Consider the following 17,947-nt stretch of genomic DNA (forward strand, 5'->3'; position numbering starts at 1 on the left):
CTTTCGTATAACATTTCATACTTTTGAAAAAAAGCGAGTTTTAATTACTGAATATGAATATATGATACGTTCACTAGAGAAGAAATATGAAACAGAAGAAACTCTAGCTACCTATAATCAGAATAGAATGCATCCCCCCCCCCCCCCGGTCCCCATGTCTAGGCAGTTTGGGCCGTGATGTGTCTAGACCTAACGGGTAACGGGTAACAGGCCGTGATGAGCCTAGACCTACGCATGGTATTCGATCCTAACGAGGTACGGGGATAAATGTGTAACGGGTATGGAGATTCCCAGTATTCAGATTTTTGAATCAGATACGGGACGTTTATGATATTTTAATATTTGTTCCCGTCCCCACCCATTTAGGATTAGAAATATTATTATATATAATTTATAAATAGATATTTATGTAAAAATTGTTTGCAATATTTTTTTTCTTCTTCTGATTCTCATAATGAATATTTATAGAAACTTTTTTTTAAAGTGAGAGTTGTATTCGTTTTTGTTAAATTGAATCAAGAAACTTATTTATTTTGGTATTAGATTCTAATTTCATATTTCTATATTTCTAAATAAAAAAAAATTTAATTTATTAAATAATTGTTAAAAGGGATGGGGACTGGGAATCCCTTACGGGGTTTGGGAAGGGCATGGGGATTGGGAATGAAATAGGGTATGAGTATGATTTGTTGATCCCGTAACCATACCCTCCCCATTGCTCATGTTATGGCCTCATTATGCTCATGTTATGGTAATTGTGTGTTCTACAACATTTCTGAGTTTCCAGTACTAATGTCATTGAAAGTATTTCTTATATCTTTCCTAGTAGCAGTTTGAGTACTAAGAAAAATTCTGTGTAAGATGGTTTTGGTCTTGTGCTTCCCTATAAATACACCTGCATAATCATACAAGTATCGCTCAAAATATATTGTTTGTCTCCTTTCTATTAGCTTATGCACCTTTCATTCGGGGACATGTGTTTCTCCATAATATTTACCAAAATGTGACAACAGTCATCGATCATGAACTTGGTAACAATATCTAGTGTTCATTAAGAGGAACTTCCTCGTAGCTAATAAGAAGTTCAAAATGAGAAACTTGAAATTGATTTCAGGCCTTATATCCCAGCCCATTGAGGTTGGGTCGTGCTTGGAAACCGACCACCCAAACTAAGTCCCTTGAAATTCGCGCGCAGACGCATTGAACCGGCTGCTCTATTTAACGCTCCGGTTCGGCGAGTGGAGGTCACCCGCTTCTTGCTTCAACTCCGTCGTCCCCTTCCTCCGCTCTGCTTGAAATGGAGTCAAGTACTTTATATTCTTTCTATTAGATTCTCGGTGGATTCAAACTTGTTTGGGTTGTCTTTTATTCTGTACGGATTTTTGGGATTGTGATCGATGATTAATGGTTGGGTTTAACTTGATCATTGTTGATTGGGGCTACTAAACTTCATTTCAATTTGCTTGACTTCTGGGCTATAAGGTGTAACAAATCAAAGGTTGTGTCTTTTGGCTTCATTCTCAAACCTTGAAGAGAAATTTTGGATTAGTTTGCTGTCATCATTGTTATGCCTGTGTTGTTTTAGCTGAAGTTTCTAACTTTGGGACATTTGCTTCTCCAATAAACTTGCTATAATGCGATTACTGTCATCAGCATACTTGCTGTTTGTTTTTCAGGGGGAAACTCCATGATACCTATGGCTTATAAGCAGGTTTGTATGAGCTCATTATTACGCACGGGCTAAGCATGACTGCTGTCCTTCCTATAAAAGCACAACTGTTGCTGGTAATTTCATAGTACTATAGTCTACCTAACTACTACTCCGGTATTGGTAGTTAAGTATTTGTAAGGTGATCACATTGTTGCTAGCTTTCAGAATTTTGGTTCCAGTTGCTTTGTTCCCTTGTTGCTTACATATATTATCCTGTATTATTCTTAAAATCCGACTAAACCATGCCTCTGGATCGTTTTCAGTGAGTCTACTTCTTTTGACTGCAATGAAACATGAATGTATACTATTTTCTTTGATATCACTGATTTCCCATTTTCTTTGGCATAACTTCGGCAGAATAATTGGAGCAAGTACGGAAACAGAGAGCAACAAGATCGTTCTTCCACAGTTGAAGAACTTACTTCTAGACCGTCTTCAAGTCACAAGGTTGTTCAGTACTAGACTACTAGCAGTGGTACTGTTGAAGTATTGATATTGAAATCAAGTGTTCTTCATTGGAACACTTGCATGTCTGTCAATGACTTCCCCCAGATTTCAATCTCTGCATCTGACTTCAACAACATTAACCAAGTCCCACTAAATCATGGACAACATTATACCACATTACAGGAGAGGATTAAGAAAGTATTACGTCTCTGGCAGTTCTATGCACTCTAGAGGTATGTCTTGTACTATAATGATGATTTTAACCCCGTCAGAGGTTATTCTCAACTTTAACAACTTGAAATGGCGCCAAGGCTGGCCTTCAATACTATTTAGAGGTGTTTTGGTAATATAGATCTCTGTCAATCTTTGGGTTTAATGATCTACCCAACAATTGCAATTTGCTTCTTTTCATTTTAGTAATCAACTGATGCTGATAATGGATTTCTGCAAAAGCATAAAACAAACTTAGAGATTTCATGTAGACACTCAGACATTCATCTTGGTGAATTTGTTGTTCATTTACTATAAGAATACAAATTGCAGATAAATGAGGTAGTCATTGTGTTAAATTAATTTTTTGATCAGCTGGATGCATATTCAGATAGATTATATTATTGGATAAATGATGCATTCTGATCTATAGCTTTTTTCCGACTTTCTGCAACTCTAAATATAAATTATACGGTTTGGATTCAATCCACAAACATGGCAAGTCAAAATAAACGACATTCTCTCTTTTCAAGCTGCTTGGAGCTTTTCAATTATTCTCATGAAAAAAGTGCTTGTTATCAGTTTTTCATTTATATTTTGGGTGAGTTCACAGTTGCAAAGTCACTTGATCGATGCACTAGAAGATTTCTTAAAAAATATATATATATATTAAAAACGTTTATGTAGTTCAATTATAATTATTACAATTACTTTAGTGAGTTTTTCTGTTGGAGAGACTTGTTTCGGTTATATATGTGTTGATGCATGTTTTGGAGAACCTAGAAAGTATTTGTGTTTGAGTTGTAAAATTTGTACTTTCTAAATCATGCTAGTGTTATTGTTTTTTCTATGCTAATGTATTGCTCATCTTTCATATATTACCCTTGTATTACTAATTAAAGGTTTTATCTCTTAGATTTACTAATTCTGAAAACCAAATTTGGAAAGGCTTGGTCTTGGCGTTGGAGACTGAGATGAGTATGAATCGATTCTCTGTTTATTTTTAGCCAATTTTCATTTCCTCAGTCGATTTCATTTCAGCTGCTCATATTTGAAAGCAATCTCCTACCCGATTTTTCTTTGACGTCTCAACTGTAACCTTAATCAGATGGCACAAAACCCATCTTTCTCATTTGACGCAAATCTCCAGCTGCCATTTCTGTCTTGGACTACTGATTTTGGGCTACATTTTATACAATGGGCTGCAAAAGAGGGGAACCACAACATTCGTGGATGATAGACTTCTTGTACCAGGTCATGTTATTTCTCCCTCTAACGTAGAGGCAATGAAATTGTTGTCTTGTTCTGTCCCAAAATTATGCTGCTGCTTCTGCTAGGTGTTTGAGAGAACTAGTAGATATTTTTCAGTGCATGGAGGACTGCAAGAGAATTCTTCCAATTTTTCATAATGTGAGATATCAGAAAGGAGTTTTGGAGAAACTTTGGATAACCATGAAAGGATGTCTGTGCGATACGAATCTGAGAAGGTCCAGTGGAGAGATGCTTTAACAATAGTGGCCAGTTTGGTTGAGTGCGTGGGATTAACATAATTACAAGTAAGCATCATCAATTACTAAGAGTTATACTTGTGCTTATTCATATAGCTGACCATTATTTCACCCTTAACTCTTCCTTTTAGATTGACAGAGAACTTCTCGACTCCATTGTGTGCAGTAAAGTACAACCTATTGAAATCAACACGAGAGATTTTGAAGCATCGGAACCACCAATTATTGAAACTGAGCCTACAATATCGGAATCAAATGAAGAATTTGAAGTACTTGAAGCAAGACGACGAGCTACTAATGTGACTGAATATTTTGAACTAGTAGAAGCAACCACACAAACCACTAACGGAAACTGTGAGTTACTCGATTTTTAGCTCTCTATTGTCACTTCCTTATGATCTGTCACCCTCCCTTCATGTCTGTTTTTCGCTGTGGTTTCCCTCTAATCTGTTTCTCTTTGTTAGTTTCTTGACTGTTCTTGATTATTCATTATGGTATTCAAACTTTGGGAGTTGGGTTATTGACAAGATGCAGCTTAAAAGACCAGAAAACAATGGCTAACCTACGAAAAATTAAACAGACAATGTCCCTTTTCTTAATATAGGATTATGGGGATGCTCAAAACTAAATGTTTAGTTAAACTTAGGACACTGGACATCTACCACTAGTTGTGTTTAGGGTTTGGGGTTTAGTAAACAAAGACGTGAATCACGTGATCAAATTTGGGGCTCTGTGTGTAGCTTATTTTCATGGAGTTAATTAGATAGTCTCTCTGCCATCAAATAAATCCACCCATTCTTGTGATTTCAAAAGTAAATTACATACATACTTTCAAAAAAGAAGAAGCAAATTACATAATTATTATACATTCAAGTTCAATGGGCAATGACAATGATCTCAACAGAGATTGGAGAATCCTAGCTAGTAAGAGTGAAGTGATTAGTTGAATTGGTCTTGAATTGAATTGGCCTTGTTATAAGGATGTGATATCAGAAGTGTTAGAAGGGTTATGAGTTATGACTAGCTTGATGTGTAGAACTTAGAAATGTTAGAATGGTTTTGGTAAAAAAGAAAGCAGAGTTCTGCAAGACCTAAGGTCAAGATGCCATAGGACCCAAAAGCACCAATAATTTGGACTAGATGATTTGCTATGCTATAAAAACAAAAATTATCCCCCAATGTAGTTAATTTACTCATGATGGTTACAATAAATTCAGTGATTTTTTCTGTTTTAATTTCATTTGGACCAGATGGTTACGGAGGCCTGTTTCAGCTACAAACACATCAAGGCTGGTTATCTAGCTAGCTGGGAACTCGTATGCGATGGACAAAAAGATGCTAAAGGCATCCTAACTGAGAGTGAAGTGATCAGTTGGCATGCTCTGGGAAATGTCTCAAGGTATTCTTGCCGCTGGGTTTGGATTTTTTACCAGTTTGCTGTAATCCAGTAAGTGCTAAATGCTCTAGAAATAGAATTGCTTGATGTGTAGAACGTAGAAATGTTAGATGGTTTTGGTAAAAAAGAAAGCAGAGTCCTGCAAGAACCAAGGTCAAGATGCCATAGGAATAATTAGGCGCTCATAAACAATGAAAGATATTTTCGAGGCCATCGTATTCAACTAGAACGAAGTATCAAACATTACAATAACACAAATTGGAACGACTTGTAAACGTTGTCTGGCTACCTACTAATCACGGGGTGAGATAAATTAGAGAACTGTTTGATATCATTTTCACACATTTTAAAGTATTAAGCAGGTTTCGGCTTAATTGTTTATGTTGCATATCGGAGATGACCTTTCAATCTTCTCATATTTTTCGTGAAGGGAATAAGGTTGCAGATGTTCTGGCTAATCACAGTACGTCATTAACACAGCTGGTTTGGTGGGATTCACCTCCTCCTTTTATTTTGTCATATTGTAGTAGTGACCTTATGGGTCTTCCCCAATTTTGGTTTTCATAGTTTTGTTTCGTTTCGTTGTTATTTTGCAATGAGAGGTTTTGGTCTAATCCCCCTCTCTTGATATTTCTCTCTTTTCTTTTTTATTACATAAAAATGTTAGGAGTCATTTCGCTCTCACACATCTTTCAGCCGAAAAAAAAAAATCAGGTTTCGGATCAACTTACATATGATTATCTTATTGGCCGGCAGCAAGTTGAGATATTATAACATCTGGGTTTGGTGTTTTCTCAAGCAATAGGTTTTAAATACTTGACATTTCTGTATCATGACATTTTCACCTTATTCAGACAACTAACTCATTTAAAATGACTTCTATGGCGAAGTTGTTAGTTATCTATGTCATGGTTGTTAACAACTTTCTTTTGGGTTAAATAATTCCCACAAGCTTTTGCCTTTGGTGGGTTCCAATGAGGCAATGACCAGCAATAAGAGACATTATTGGCTCTCTTGTTGTTTCCAGTCAGTCTCAATGCTGGGTCTACTCTGATTTTCGAAACAAACAGAAAAACCAAGCTCAATGTGCAATCAGAGATGGTTTGATTTAACTCACATGATTGAAGATTCTTAACTTAATTTCAATCGGTTGACGGTTTGGAGAGGATTAGTGTTCATGCTCCTTCCATTGCAAATTCTGTTATAGGTGGTTTTCTATTAGCTTGCAATTTCTAGTTGATTACAAAGAAAATTGATTGATGCATACTTTGTATTATTGTTGGCTTCTGGCTATTTTTTGGAGTGAAGGTATAAGGATGATTGGCAATCCTAGTCTAACAAAACACTTGGAGATTCCCCTTGAACAAGAACAAGTGTCATTACAATCCCCTATGGTCTCAGGTAAATCATGCATATGCATATCACTGTTTTTCACAGATCCTAGTTCTAAGTCCTTCTGCCTGGTTTGAACTCAAAGAATATGTTATATTAGTTTAATAGATTATTGCCGTCTTTCAATTTCAAATGGACAACTGGGTTGAGGCAAGTGCCTTGGCGCTTAAACCAGTCTAAGGGTTGAGATCTTCTGTTATGCCAACCCGTGACCAAATGGTTTGGTGTTCAAGGCTCCAGCTTGGATCCTATGATACGGTATCCTATGCAGTAGCTGGTCCCTGTGTGATTCAAAGACTAGTCACTTTCGACTGTGACAAGTCCATTGATGGACTGAGTAAGAGGGTCTGAATCCTCTTTGCTCCCTGCTTTGAATCGTTCATGTTTTAGGAAAGGTTTCTTTGTCTTATTGAGATTGCTCTTGTCATCTCTATGCTTGGACACATCGCTTTCAGTATGGGAGCCAAACTTTTCTGTCCAAACCTTCCTGGAACCTGCTGAGGTCAGCTGGCATCACCTTTTGATGCCTTGACTGCCTATTTATATCTATAGCTTTAGCTATGCTCGATGGTTGTTGAAAACTGCTCTGGTAGCGTTTTCTGTGTTGAGTCTAGTTTTCAGCTTGCATTGTTCATGTTGCTCTAAGTCTTCCTCGTGACTGTAAACCTTAAAGCTTGAACTCAAAACTTCTTTCATCAACCCATATCACGTTGCATACCATGTGGGATGTGTAGTGCAACCAACCCAAGAAGCGTTCAATGCTGAATCCGTTAGTGGTTAGCAGAATTCACAGACAAAGCTTCTAAATGTATTCCATGTTGTATGGGCTTAGGAACAAGAGAGGGAATAGGTCTAGACTAGTTTGGGACTAGGAGGGATAGCACTGTGGTAGTGTATCATTGGATCTATTATTCTTGTAAAGAAGTCACTTCAATTTAGTGGAAAGATTTGTCTCTCTAGAGTTAGAGACACGCAGTTTTTCTCTCTGATTTCAGAGTTTCTGCGAGAACAAAAACATCCTTGTGTTGTTTCTTTTTCTTGCTGAGTTTTACTTTTTACATTCTTGTATACTGTGAATCTGGGATATCACTCGTTATTGCTATCCTCAGATACTGAAGTTATCGAAAATTAAAAGAAAGACCTATACGTGTTTTTGGTTAATTTCCTATATGCATTTCATGGGTGATAATATTACATGTGTTTTTGGTTAATTTTCACAAGACTACTAGGTTGGTTCCAAGTTTTGGTTATTCTAACGGAGCCTACGTCTTTGGGATCCATGTTTTTATTATCATCATCATCATCATCAAGATGATGACTGATTGATTAATGTTATATGATATACACATATATGATGTTGTATAGAAATTTAGAGCCCTCGACAAGATTTGAAAGCCAAAGATTTGTAAGGGCATGAACTTGCTAGAACTTGTCATCAATCCTCTTTAGCAATCCTCAAGCCAAAACAATCTGTATCATATCGTTTTGCTGGTTTAGTATTTGCTAAAGTTGTTAACTTGTGGAGTTTTGGACATTTGGTTCTTCGATATTTTTGCCAATGGACGTGTATATAATTTTAAACCTCATTAACTACAGTCATCGTGGTACTCTACTAGTTGTTCTATGTTATAGATATGATCTAGTTTCTGATGAAAAGTGAAACGTGAAACGTTAACAATGGAAATTTTTTCTGGTTGGATGGTTGTACAGGTTTAACTTGTAGTCCAAAACCAAGGTCATTTTTTTGTTTTGGTCAAGATGCGTGGGAAATTGTTGGTTGGTTGATTCAGTCACTTTAGTTCACATTTAACAATCTAATTTGGTAGGCATATGTACTGAATATTGATTGGTATGTGTAGGTGGGAAAGTAAGAAGTTTCATAAATTGACAAAGGTCCTGAAACTTCAGCAAATTCCATAGCCTCCACTTAACTTTTTCTGCATCCAACTTTCTTCCCCTCTCTTCCATACTGTAAAACTTTTTAGCTCCAATAGGATGAGAAAATCCATGGAAATTATACATACTGAAACAATCTATTGACATCAATTGACTACGTGAAATAGCTGGCATGTGGAAATATAAACCTCCATATGAGATATTACCTAGTTTAGGTAAGCCTCACCTATTGATCAGATGGATCAAAGAAACTAGACATTTCTCCTTGCTAATGAGAAATGTTATCAATTTATCATTTATATTTGAGTTTTTTCACCAACAGTCCCTTAACTCTGGTGTACCTACCAATGTGATACCTCAACTCTTAATCGTACCAATGTGATACCCAGACTCTAGTATTGCTATCATTGAAGTACTTCCGTCAGTTTTTTCAACTTCTCCGTCATCTTGGTGACGTGGCAAGTACGTGAGGCCCACAAAGAGGGTTAAAAGACAAAATTAACCCCATCTGAGAGGAGCAATGTTTTTCCCGCCTTTTACCTTGAGAAAGACACCCAACAATTCCAATTTTGGCGCCAATTTTCCCTCCCTACTCCTTAATTTGTGTCTCTTATCTAAACTAAAGAACTACCGCCAACCAGTCGACCACAATCTGATAAAACCTAGATCAATCTCATTTTCTATTTTTACCCTAGCACTTGTTAAACTAACAGAATAAATATAGAAATTTATATGGAACATCTCATTTTGAGGGACTGTTGGTGAAAAAAACTCCCACAAATGAGTTGGGGTATCACATTGGTACGATTAAGAGGGACTGGGTATCACATTGGTACGATTAAGAGTTGGGGTATCACATTGGTAGGTGCACCAGAGTTGAGGGACTGTTGGTGAAAAAAACTCTTTATATTTTGGGTGAAGTCAATTGGTTGAATTGGTCTTGAATTGAATTGCCCTTGTTATAAGGATGTGAAAGATAGTGAGTGGGACATGAACGGGATTTATTGAAATTTGAATACCTGCTGCCAACTGCCTCGGGATTTACACAGACTTTATAAAGATTAGAAAGCAGAGACTGATCCCGATTGCCACAAAAGTAAAGGAAATTTGAACACACTCTAGTCTCTCTTTTCTCCGTTCAAACTATCTCTGTCTTCCATTTTCTCCATTTTTTGTGTTATCAGGCTCTCTTGTTTGATCAAAAGGGCTTTACATAGATTTGTTTACTATTGGAGTTCTCCAGCCTAGCTCTCCTGTCGACCTGTAATAGCCGAAGCTAATGGAGTTCTATTTCTTCGAGGTTAGAAACATGAGTATTTTATAAGTTTTACCCTCCAATATTTGTGAATGTTTTGTGTTCGTTGGTTTTAACTCCCTTTTGTTCTTCCTCTGTATGTTTGCATATTACAAAAAGATATGGTTGGCGATTGTTGCGGTAATTGTGACATGGATGGGTTGCAAGGCCATTAAGGGGATATGGACTCAAGTAAAGCGTCGGATAAGCGTCGGAAAGTCGCAGGATAATCAAGGAGTGGTTAACTTGAATGCCTCTGAATCTCTTGCTTCATCATCAGAACCTCGTCCCTGGAAGTATGATGTGTTTTTGAGTTTCAGGGGTCCTGACACTCGCAAAGGGATTACAGCCCAAATACGCGATCGACTTCGTAGAAGTGGCATTATAACGTTCATGGATGAAACAGATCTTAGAGTAGGGGATGTTATTTCTCCCACACTCATAAAGGCAATTAAAGAGTCAAGGTTTGCAATCGTAATTCTCTCGAAAAAATATGCTTCTTCTGTTTGGTGTTTGGAGGAACTTCGAGAGATTTGTCTATCCATGGAAGAGAGCAGAATTTTGCCACTTTTTTTTAAAATTGATCCTACGGATGTCCGATTTCAGAACAACAGTTTCAAAAAAGCTTTCTCTAAGCACGAAACCTCTGGGCGACATGCATCAGAGAAGGTGAATCAATGGAGAGCTGATTTATACAAAGTGGCCAATATCTCTGGGTGGAACACAAATGATTACAAGTAAGCATTGTGCCTTCAATTTCAATTCTATATATATTTTACCGAGAGCCTATTCAGCGCACCCGGGTGCGCCGCACACCCGGCCATCTCACCCGGGTGCGGCCGGGCCCGATGAGATGGCCGGGTGCGGGGCGCACCCGAGTGCGCTGTATAATTCCACTATTTTACGTAACACTTAACTTTTAATTCTTCCTTGTAGGACTCATGAAGAACTTGTTGACAAGATTGTGGAATCTCTCCGCAGTAGAGTTACACCTGATGCAATTGAATTCACAGATGATTTCCAAGCATTTGGAGCAACAAAAGAAGCGACAGACAAGGTTATGAAGGCGCTAACAGATGACAAGATTACTGCCGTCGGTGTCTATGGCATGGGCGGCGTTGGAAAGACAAGCATGGTGAGACATGTAGCTGCACAAGCCTGCAGAAATGGTACTTTTGACAAATGGATTATGGCTGTTGTATCCCAAAAGCTTGACTTGGAAAAAGTTCAAGACACATTGGCAGAGCTGCTGGGCTTCGAATTAAAAGATAAGACAGAAGCTGGAAGAGCAGATAAGTTACATAAGGAGATCATGAGAAAAGAAAAACTCCTGATAATTGTGGACGATGTCTGGGAGAGAACAGAGTTGTCAAAGATAGGGATTCCCACCTACAATGAGCTTCAAAAGTGCAAGTCCAAAGTGCTACTCACCATGAGGATATTGAATGTCTGTAATGCCATGAAGTGCCATGAAAAGATCAGACTCAAAGTTCTCTCAGATCAAGATTCTTGGACCTTGTTCGTGAGAAATGCAGGAACAATTTCTTTCGAGTCCACTTCGTTTAAGGAAGTGGCATGGAGGGTAGCTGGAGAGTGTAAGAATCTACCGATTGCATTGATAGCTGTTGCAAGGGCACTCGCAGATGCGGACCAGGAGGAATGGGAGAAGGCAGCTGAACGACTAAAGCAGTCGCAACGTGTCAATCCTAACCATGAGGAAGACGCATTCCGATGTATAAGATTAAGCTATAATTACTTGAAAGATGGGGATTCCAAGTCATGCTTCTTGCTCTGTTGCCTGTTCCCAGAAGACCATGACATCAAAATAGAAGACTTGTTCCGGTACGGGATCGGAAAAAGATTGTTTCGAGATGCCCAAACAATGGAAGAAGCCAGAGGAATAGTAGTTTCAGTGGTCAAGTACCTGAAAAATTCTAGCTTGCTTTTGGATAGCCAGAAAAAAGGATGTGTAAAGATGCATGATGTCATCCGGGATACAGCCATTCAAATTGCACAATCTGAAGAGGGGCATCGGTTTTTTGTGAAAGCTGGCTGTGGTTTAAAGGGTTGGCGGCCACGCGGATTACATGAAGGCTGCACTGCTATTTCACTAATGAGGAACGAAATTTGCAAGCTACCCGAAGAAGAGCTGGTATGTCAAAATCTCCAGATTTTATTACTAAACGGGAATGAGGAACTAAGTGAGATCCCAGAAAAGTTGATCCAGAATCTGAAAGAGTTAAGGGTCTTGGATCTTAGCAAGACTAGTATTTCCGTATTACCCCAATCATTTAGTCTCCTCACCAACCTCCAAGCTTTGTATTTAAATAGTTGCGGCAAATTAGTTGACATTTCCGTTGTGGGGAAACTAAACAAGCTTGAAATTCTTAGTATGAGAGACTGTTCCTTGGTGGAATTGTCTAGAGAAATAGGACATTTGACCAATCTAAAGATTTTGGATGTCAATCGCCATTGGGGACATGGTATGGTTACAATTCCATCTACAGTGATATCAAAGTTGCAAGAATTAGAAGAATTGTACATGGTGTACTGTGGATTTGAAGAGGACGGGTCGTGTGTAGCTGAGGGACCATCAGAAAGAACCAATATTATTAGGTCTGATGAGTTAGCTGCTTTATCAAATTTGAAAATATTGCAGGTTGGCTTGTCTGATGAAAGTTTCATCCCTAAAAATGTTGAGGTCGCACCGGATTGGGATTACTTTTGTATAACTATCAATGGCATATCCTCGTCCCGTGAATACAAACAAGGAGATCGTAATTCAAGTTTCATCCCTAAAAATGTTGAGGTCGCACCGGATTGGGATTACATTTGTTTAAATAAAGATGGCATATCCTCGTCCCGTGAATACAAACAAGGAGATTGTAATTCAAGATCCTTGTATCTTAATGGAGCAACCATCAGTACCTTGCCTGATTGGTTTAAAAAAGCGGTGACAGAGAAAACAGAGAAGCTACAGTATGACCGCTGTAGAGGAATGAGTGACATTGTTATGGAATATGACCATGGGAGGTTACATAAACTCAAGCATCTCACAGTTGGGTTTTCTTTTGACAAGTTGAAAGAGTTGATTACCACAACAGGACGAGTTGAAACAGGACCCGTGTTTGAGAATTTGGAAGAGTTGCATCTGAGACATCTGATCTTCCTGGAGGAGTTGTGTGTTGGTGAGTTACCACCTGGGTCTCTCTCAAATCTCAAGGTGTTTCATGTGCGTTTTGGTACGCTTTTGAAGAGTGTATCAAAATTTGTACAGAGACTACCAAATCTGGAGAAACTAGATTTAAACTTGCTGTTCAAATTGGAATATGTGTTCAGATGCGAAGGGGACGAGCTAGAACAAGCAAAACTGAGAGAGATGCATTTGATGTCTCTAAATAAACTCAGAAGCATATGTAGTGGTCCTGCCCCACGTGCAATGTTCCAGAGTCTTAAGATTTTGACCGTGTGCAATTGTGATCTGCTGCAAAGTCTGTTCGCATCTGATGTGGCCCAATGTCTTGTTCAATTGGAAGACCTTCTTGTAGAGTCGTGTTATTTGTTGCAAAGAGTAATGGAAGCAGTGAACAAGGAGAAGACGGTTCTACCAAAACTGAAGAACTTGGTTTTGATCGATCTTCCTAAGTTGTATAGTGCAATTGCTGCCGTTGATATTGAATGTCCTTCATTGGAACGCTTGATGGTGGTGGGATGCCCCGAGGTTTTATTTTCAACCTCTTCCGATCTCTTCGGAGCCTTCAAAAGCAGGAACCAATTTTCATTTTCAGCCTCCACTTCTCACCCAGTCCAACTCAATGATCCACAATTATACAAAACTCTACGTGGCAGGTATTGACGTATTTACTTGGTTTGTTCTTTTCTTCTGTATTTTGTAGGGCAGCAATTGGGCAAAAACTGATTTGATCAATTAATATATGTGATTCAATTTTTATTCTTCTCACTCTTTTAAAACAACTGAGCACCCACGACATGAAGTCTAATTAAAATAGTATTTTTATTTTCATTCTTATTTTTCTTTGTTTATCAGTCATAATGTGAACAACAATAAAAAAGTCTAAATTATGCAGAATACTTAAAGTTGATGATTGTTTCGTTTTCTTTACTCCTAGAATGTTACTTTTCTGTTTAAATCTATAATTTTAATAGTAATTCTTTTTTGCTTTTTCTTTTTTCTTATTTTTGTATGCAACAGAGCATCTTTGTGAAGTCTCTAGCTCAGCTTCTAACTTCCATTGCCGGAATTAACCAAGTTCAACTCTATTTCTTTGTCCAGGTATGCTGTGTGATCAACTGAATTATTTTCTTTTCATGGAATGGTAGATTTCTTGTGATGCCATAGAAACTAAAAATGTTACCTTTTTCTAAGATAATGGAGTTCTCATAATTCATTTGCTTTCCCAATCTTCTGTGTATCAGTGATTCAGTGCAACAAGCAAATTTTAACTTCAATTTTTCTTTTTCGCTCCTATATTCTTATTTTTCTTGTCCTAATTCGTCGTTATCAATCATTTCTTTGACAGTAAATTGATTGTTGGACAAATCCAGCACTCGGATACTAGATGAGAGAGAAAGTACTGGAAGCGCCCTAGAAACAAGGTTAGAGCTCAAATCAAGAACCTCAAGATGAGTCAAGGACAAGAAGGAAGCGACACTTTGATGTAGGGAATTTTGGGAGAGATTCAAGTGGGTGAGATGTGTGAGATTTTCAAGTGCTAGTTTTGATGAAGCAAATGTAATACCTTGTTTGAGTGTGAGGCCATCGGAGGGCAATGAGATACGGGTGACCCAACCAGCCGCATCGCAGTTGATGCCTTGCCCAGTTTAAGGAAGAGGGAGAAGAAAGAGCCAGAGCGAAGGACAAGAGAGAAGTGTGTTCAGTTGGGTTGCATACATGGTTGATACTAGCAGTACTACTCAGTATGTAACAGAATACGATAAGAAAAAGAAGGAAACAATGAGGGAATTGATGATCTAGAAGTGGACAACAACAACGAGCATGAAACCGCATGGCTCCTTTCGTCAACTTCCTGGTTTTATGTTCCTGCTGGGATTGGGGAGTGTCTGGTTCATTAATTTTCAGCAAGACACGGAGATATGCACACTTCCGTTTCATAGAAAGGCTAGACCTGAATTTGTAATTACCCACTGTTGCTTGTTTTCAGTTGTGAATTTGTGGCACCTGAATCGTGAGTGATGCAGCTGAAATGCTTCCTCTTTTTCATAAGTTCAACCCACACCTTCCTCTTCTCTTAAGGAAAACTAGATCGGTAACAGGGTTTCAAATGGGATGAGAGTTCTATAATATGATTCCAACATAATCATCAACTCACTAAAAATGAGAGGAGAAAACATTCAATGAATCAACTCAGGGAGCACCGCAAATTGCAAAGATTATTCCGCATGTGTCTTCTAGCACCTATTATATAAAGAACTGTATGAAACAATACAGCTTGCATTGAAAATGTCAAACATTTGTACAATTAATGGCTCTAATATGACACCCTCAAATTCAAAACTGCATCGGCTTGAACAACACAGGCTTCTGGCTAAATTTGCTCACTTATATTTCCCTTGAACTAAACATTCCTATTCCTTTCCTCCTATTTCCCCCTCATTTACAAGATCAACTCTATCCAATATCCATCCCTACAAAACAGTTAGTTGTATGTACACATAAACTTACAAATCCCACAGAAAGCCCTCTTCCCTGGTTGATTCTGTAGAAGTGAAGGATAGATATACTTGGCGGCCAAGTCTGGGGAGCCCTTAGTTTTTAGTTTCACAAGCACCAGTTCACATCACATCATCGCATTCAATCTTACAGATTCTTTTCACTGAGAACTCTTGACACTTGGATGGGACTGAGCTGTAGAGCTGAGTTCTGCCGTAGGGTATCACCTGTTACCTGGCCCATCTTTGCATTTGAAGTCGTGAGAGACTCGCTTACATAGTGTATGCCTGGCCTGTACATGAACCAGGCCTAATAAATTAGTGTTTCAAGACACTCAATAATTTCAAAACACATTTGTTCTGCAAGCAAAGTTATTTTAGTAACTAATGCATTGAAAGTACATATTGAAATGAGAAGTGCATCAAGTATGTCATTTTGGTAATACAAACATGATAGTGAAGAATATGAATGACACTTGGCTTCTTCTTTTTTTCAAGTAAATATGGGAAAAAATAAGAAATATGATGAATATCAATGGGAATTCATACCATAACCATTTGGACATTCTGTAACGCATATACATCTTTAGCTTGTTTTCTGTTGAGAGCTTTCCATTTTGCAGTACCACCACACATATCACCTAAACGAAAAGCAAATGAACAACTCATCGGCAAAGGTATACCACATGTAACAGTACATCTAAACTGAATGGGAAAAGGAAATCCAAATAATGTATGTGTCCCAAGCAATGTAATGTACAGATTTTTCAACGTATTATAGCTAACAGGAGAAGAAGAAGCACTTTGTTTCTCCCCAAACAAGCCAAAGCAAAAACTTTGAGGCATAATCTAAAGCATCTTAGTTAGTTGAGTCTAACCAGCATAACTAGTTTTTGGGATGAAGTAAACCAGGAACCTATTACCAACAAAGAAAACAGGAGCTCATATATGAAATGATTATGGCCAATGAAAAACTCAAGAGTTCGTTTTCTAGCTGAACCATTGAACCAATATAATCTATACACAACTTCTTTGCACACGCGAATAGTTGGCTAAAAATATAATACCAAAGGAGTGGATGCGCTCATGCGCAGTTTATCTGCCTACATGAATATTGGGGAGGTAAGTATAATATCTGAGAAGGATTTACAGGGAAGATCCCAATATAATGAAATCGAGATCATGTCCAACCATGGATAACAAAAAGTAACATTCCACTTCCCTCACAATTCCAGCACCCAGGTGGTCTGTCTTTTCCATCCAATGCAACTGCCTTTAGAGAGTTGCTTATCTCTTGGTATAAGATTTGTTGGCTATCCCTTATGGTCAAAACACACAAGAGACAAGCTGCTCTTGTCCTGAATGCATAAGATAGCTCAAGTGAAGATTAAAGACCTGACCGTTCTCAAGTGCATCAGGTAGTTCATATGCATATGCATCACATATTTTTCACTGAGGATGGCAAGTGGATTTGGATGATACCATAATTTGTATCTGTCATAATCTCTGAGTCTGACTTCGTGCATATTTAAATGTATTTGCTTCAGCTTTTCAAGTATTTGAGTTTCAAATCTCTTTTAGTAAAACATTTTTCATTGTGCTTGAGCTCCAAGTTAGTCTAGGGTTGTGTTCTTCTTCCAACCCATGAGCACATGACTACAGCACTTTTAGGTCAGCTCCTTTTTTAGTCCAACTTGGTTTTGTGATACACAAACCAACTCAGCTGCTGGCCCATGTGAGGCACCGCTCAAGCTATATAGCCGATCTAAGTGTCCTCTTTAGGTTAGTGGTTTTGTGATGTCTTTATCATCTATTTAAAACTGATTTAGTTTTCAAAACCCTTGACTCTTTCTCTTGGCTACATTCCTATTTGGGAAAATTGTTGTATGTTTTAATATAGTACTCGCAAGTGCACGAATCACTTATAGAATAGAAGTGCAAGCACGAGGTCGTTCCCTCTAAGGATTGATTAGAACAACTTATTATGCCAATTATACTACACCTAATGAAATAACAATATGATTTTATGATGTTTGGATTGAAAACAGAAAATAAAGTAATAAAACTGAAATTAAAGACAAGAGAACAATGAAATTTCTAAGAGTTTAAGAACAAATTATAAAGATGCTAAAGCTTTGAATCCACCACCTAATACGCCTACCCTTCTCTCTAGTTGATAGCAATTGAACTCCCTAGATTGCATGCTAAAGATTTCCGTACATAAACCTTATTGATCTCGGACATATGCCAAAGTTCTTCTAAACAATGAATTCTAACTTATTGATCCCGTATAGAACTCAAGTAGTCAAACTATAATCTACTTCACGTTATGATCAGGTTCAAGTAAAACATGTTCAACTCCATTAAGCACAAAAGAACTAGGAAATCATGTAAACAAGAAT

At 37.9% G+C, this 17,947-nt stretch overlaps 1 protein-coding gene and 2 non-coding genes across 3 annotated transcripts; all 3 read left to right on the forward strand.

The window, feature by feature from the left end:
• The first annotated feature begins 3,639 nt into the window (after nucleotides 1–3,639).
• On the forward strand, nucleotides 3,640–4,277 carry LOC101308048. The gene is made up of 2 exons (XR_185542.1): nucleotides 3,640–3,924; nucleotides 4,043–4,277. It is a non-coding gene; the product is annotated as an uncharacterized LOC101308048 (transcript).
• Nucleotides 4,278–10,010: 5,733 nt separating this feature from the next.
• LOC101308836 (disease resistance protein At4g27190-like) lies at nucleotides 10,011–13,256 on the forward strand. The gene is made up of 3 exons (XM_004310239.1): nucleotides 10,011–10,591; nucleotides 10,791–13,086; nucleotides 13,194–13,256. The coding sequence occupies exons 1-3, from the start codon at nucleotides 10,011–10,013 to the stop codon at nucleotides 13,254–13,256; spliced, it is 2,940 nt and encodes a 979-aa protein (XP_004310287.1).
• A 150-nt stretch (nucleotides 13,257–13,406) lies between these two features.
• Nucleotides 13,407–14,772, forward strand: LOC101307369. Its single transcript, XR_185539.1, has 3 exons — nucleotides 13,407–13,703; nucleotides 14,068–14,148; nucleotides 14,396–14,772. It is a non-coding gene; the product is annotated as an uncharacterized LOC101307369 (transcript).
• The last annotated feature ends 3,175 nt before the right edge of the window (nucleotides 14,773–17,947 follow it).

This window comes from Fragaria vesca, unplaced genomic scaffold (assembly GCF_000184155.1).
Source record: "Fragaria vesca subsp. vesca unplaced genomic scaffold, FraVesHawaii_1.0 scf0513181, whole genome shotgun sequence".
Taxonomy (NCBI): Eukaryota; Viridiplantae; Streptophyta; class Magnoliopsida; order Rosales; family Rosaceae; genus Fragaria; species Fragaria vesca.

Excerpts from the sequence above, each read along its gene's own strand:
- LOC101308836 (XM_004310239.1), top strand. The coding sequence starts at position 10,011 with ATGGGTTGCAAGGCCATTAAGGGGATATGGACTCAAGTAAAGCGTCGG. Across the intron at positions 10,592-10,790 it reads TGGAACACAAATGATTACAA|GACTCATGAAGAACTTGTTG; the intron begins GTAAGCATTGTG and ends TCTTCCTTGTAG. Across the intron at positions 13,087-13,193 it reads CAAATCTCAAGGTGTTTCAT|ATGCGAAGGGGACGAGCTAG; the intron begins GTGCGTTTTGGT and ends ATATGTGTTCAG.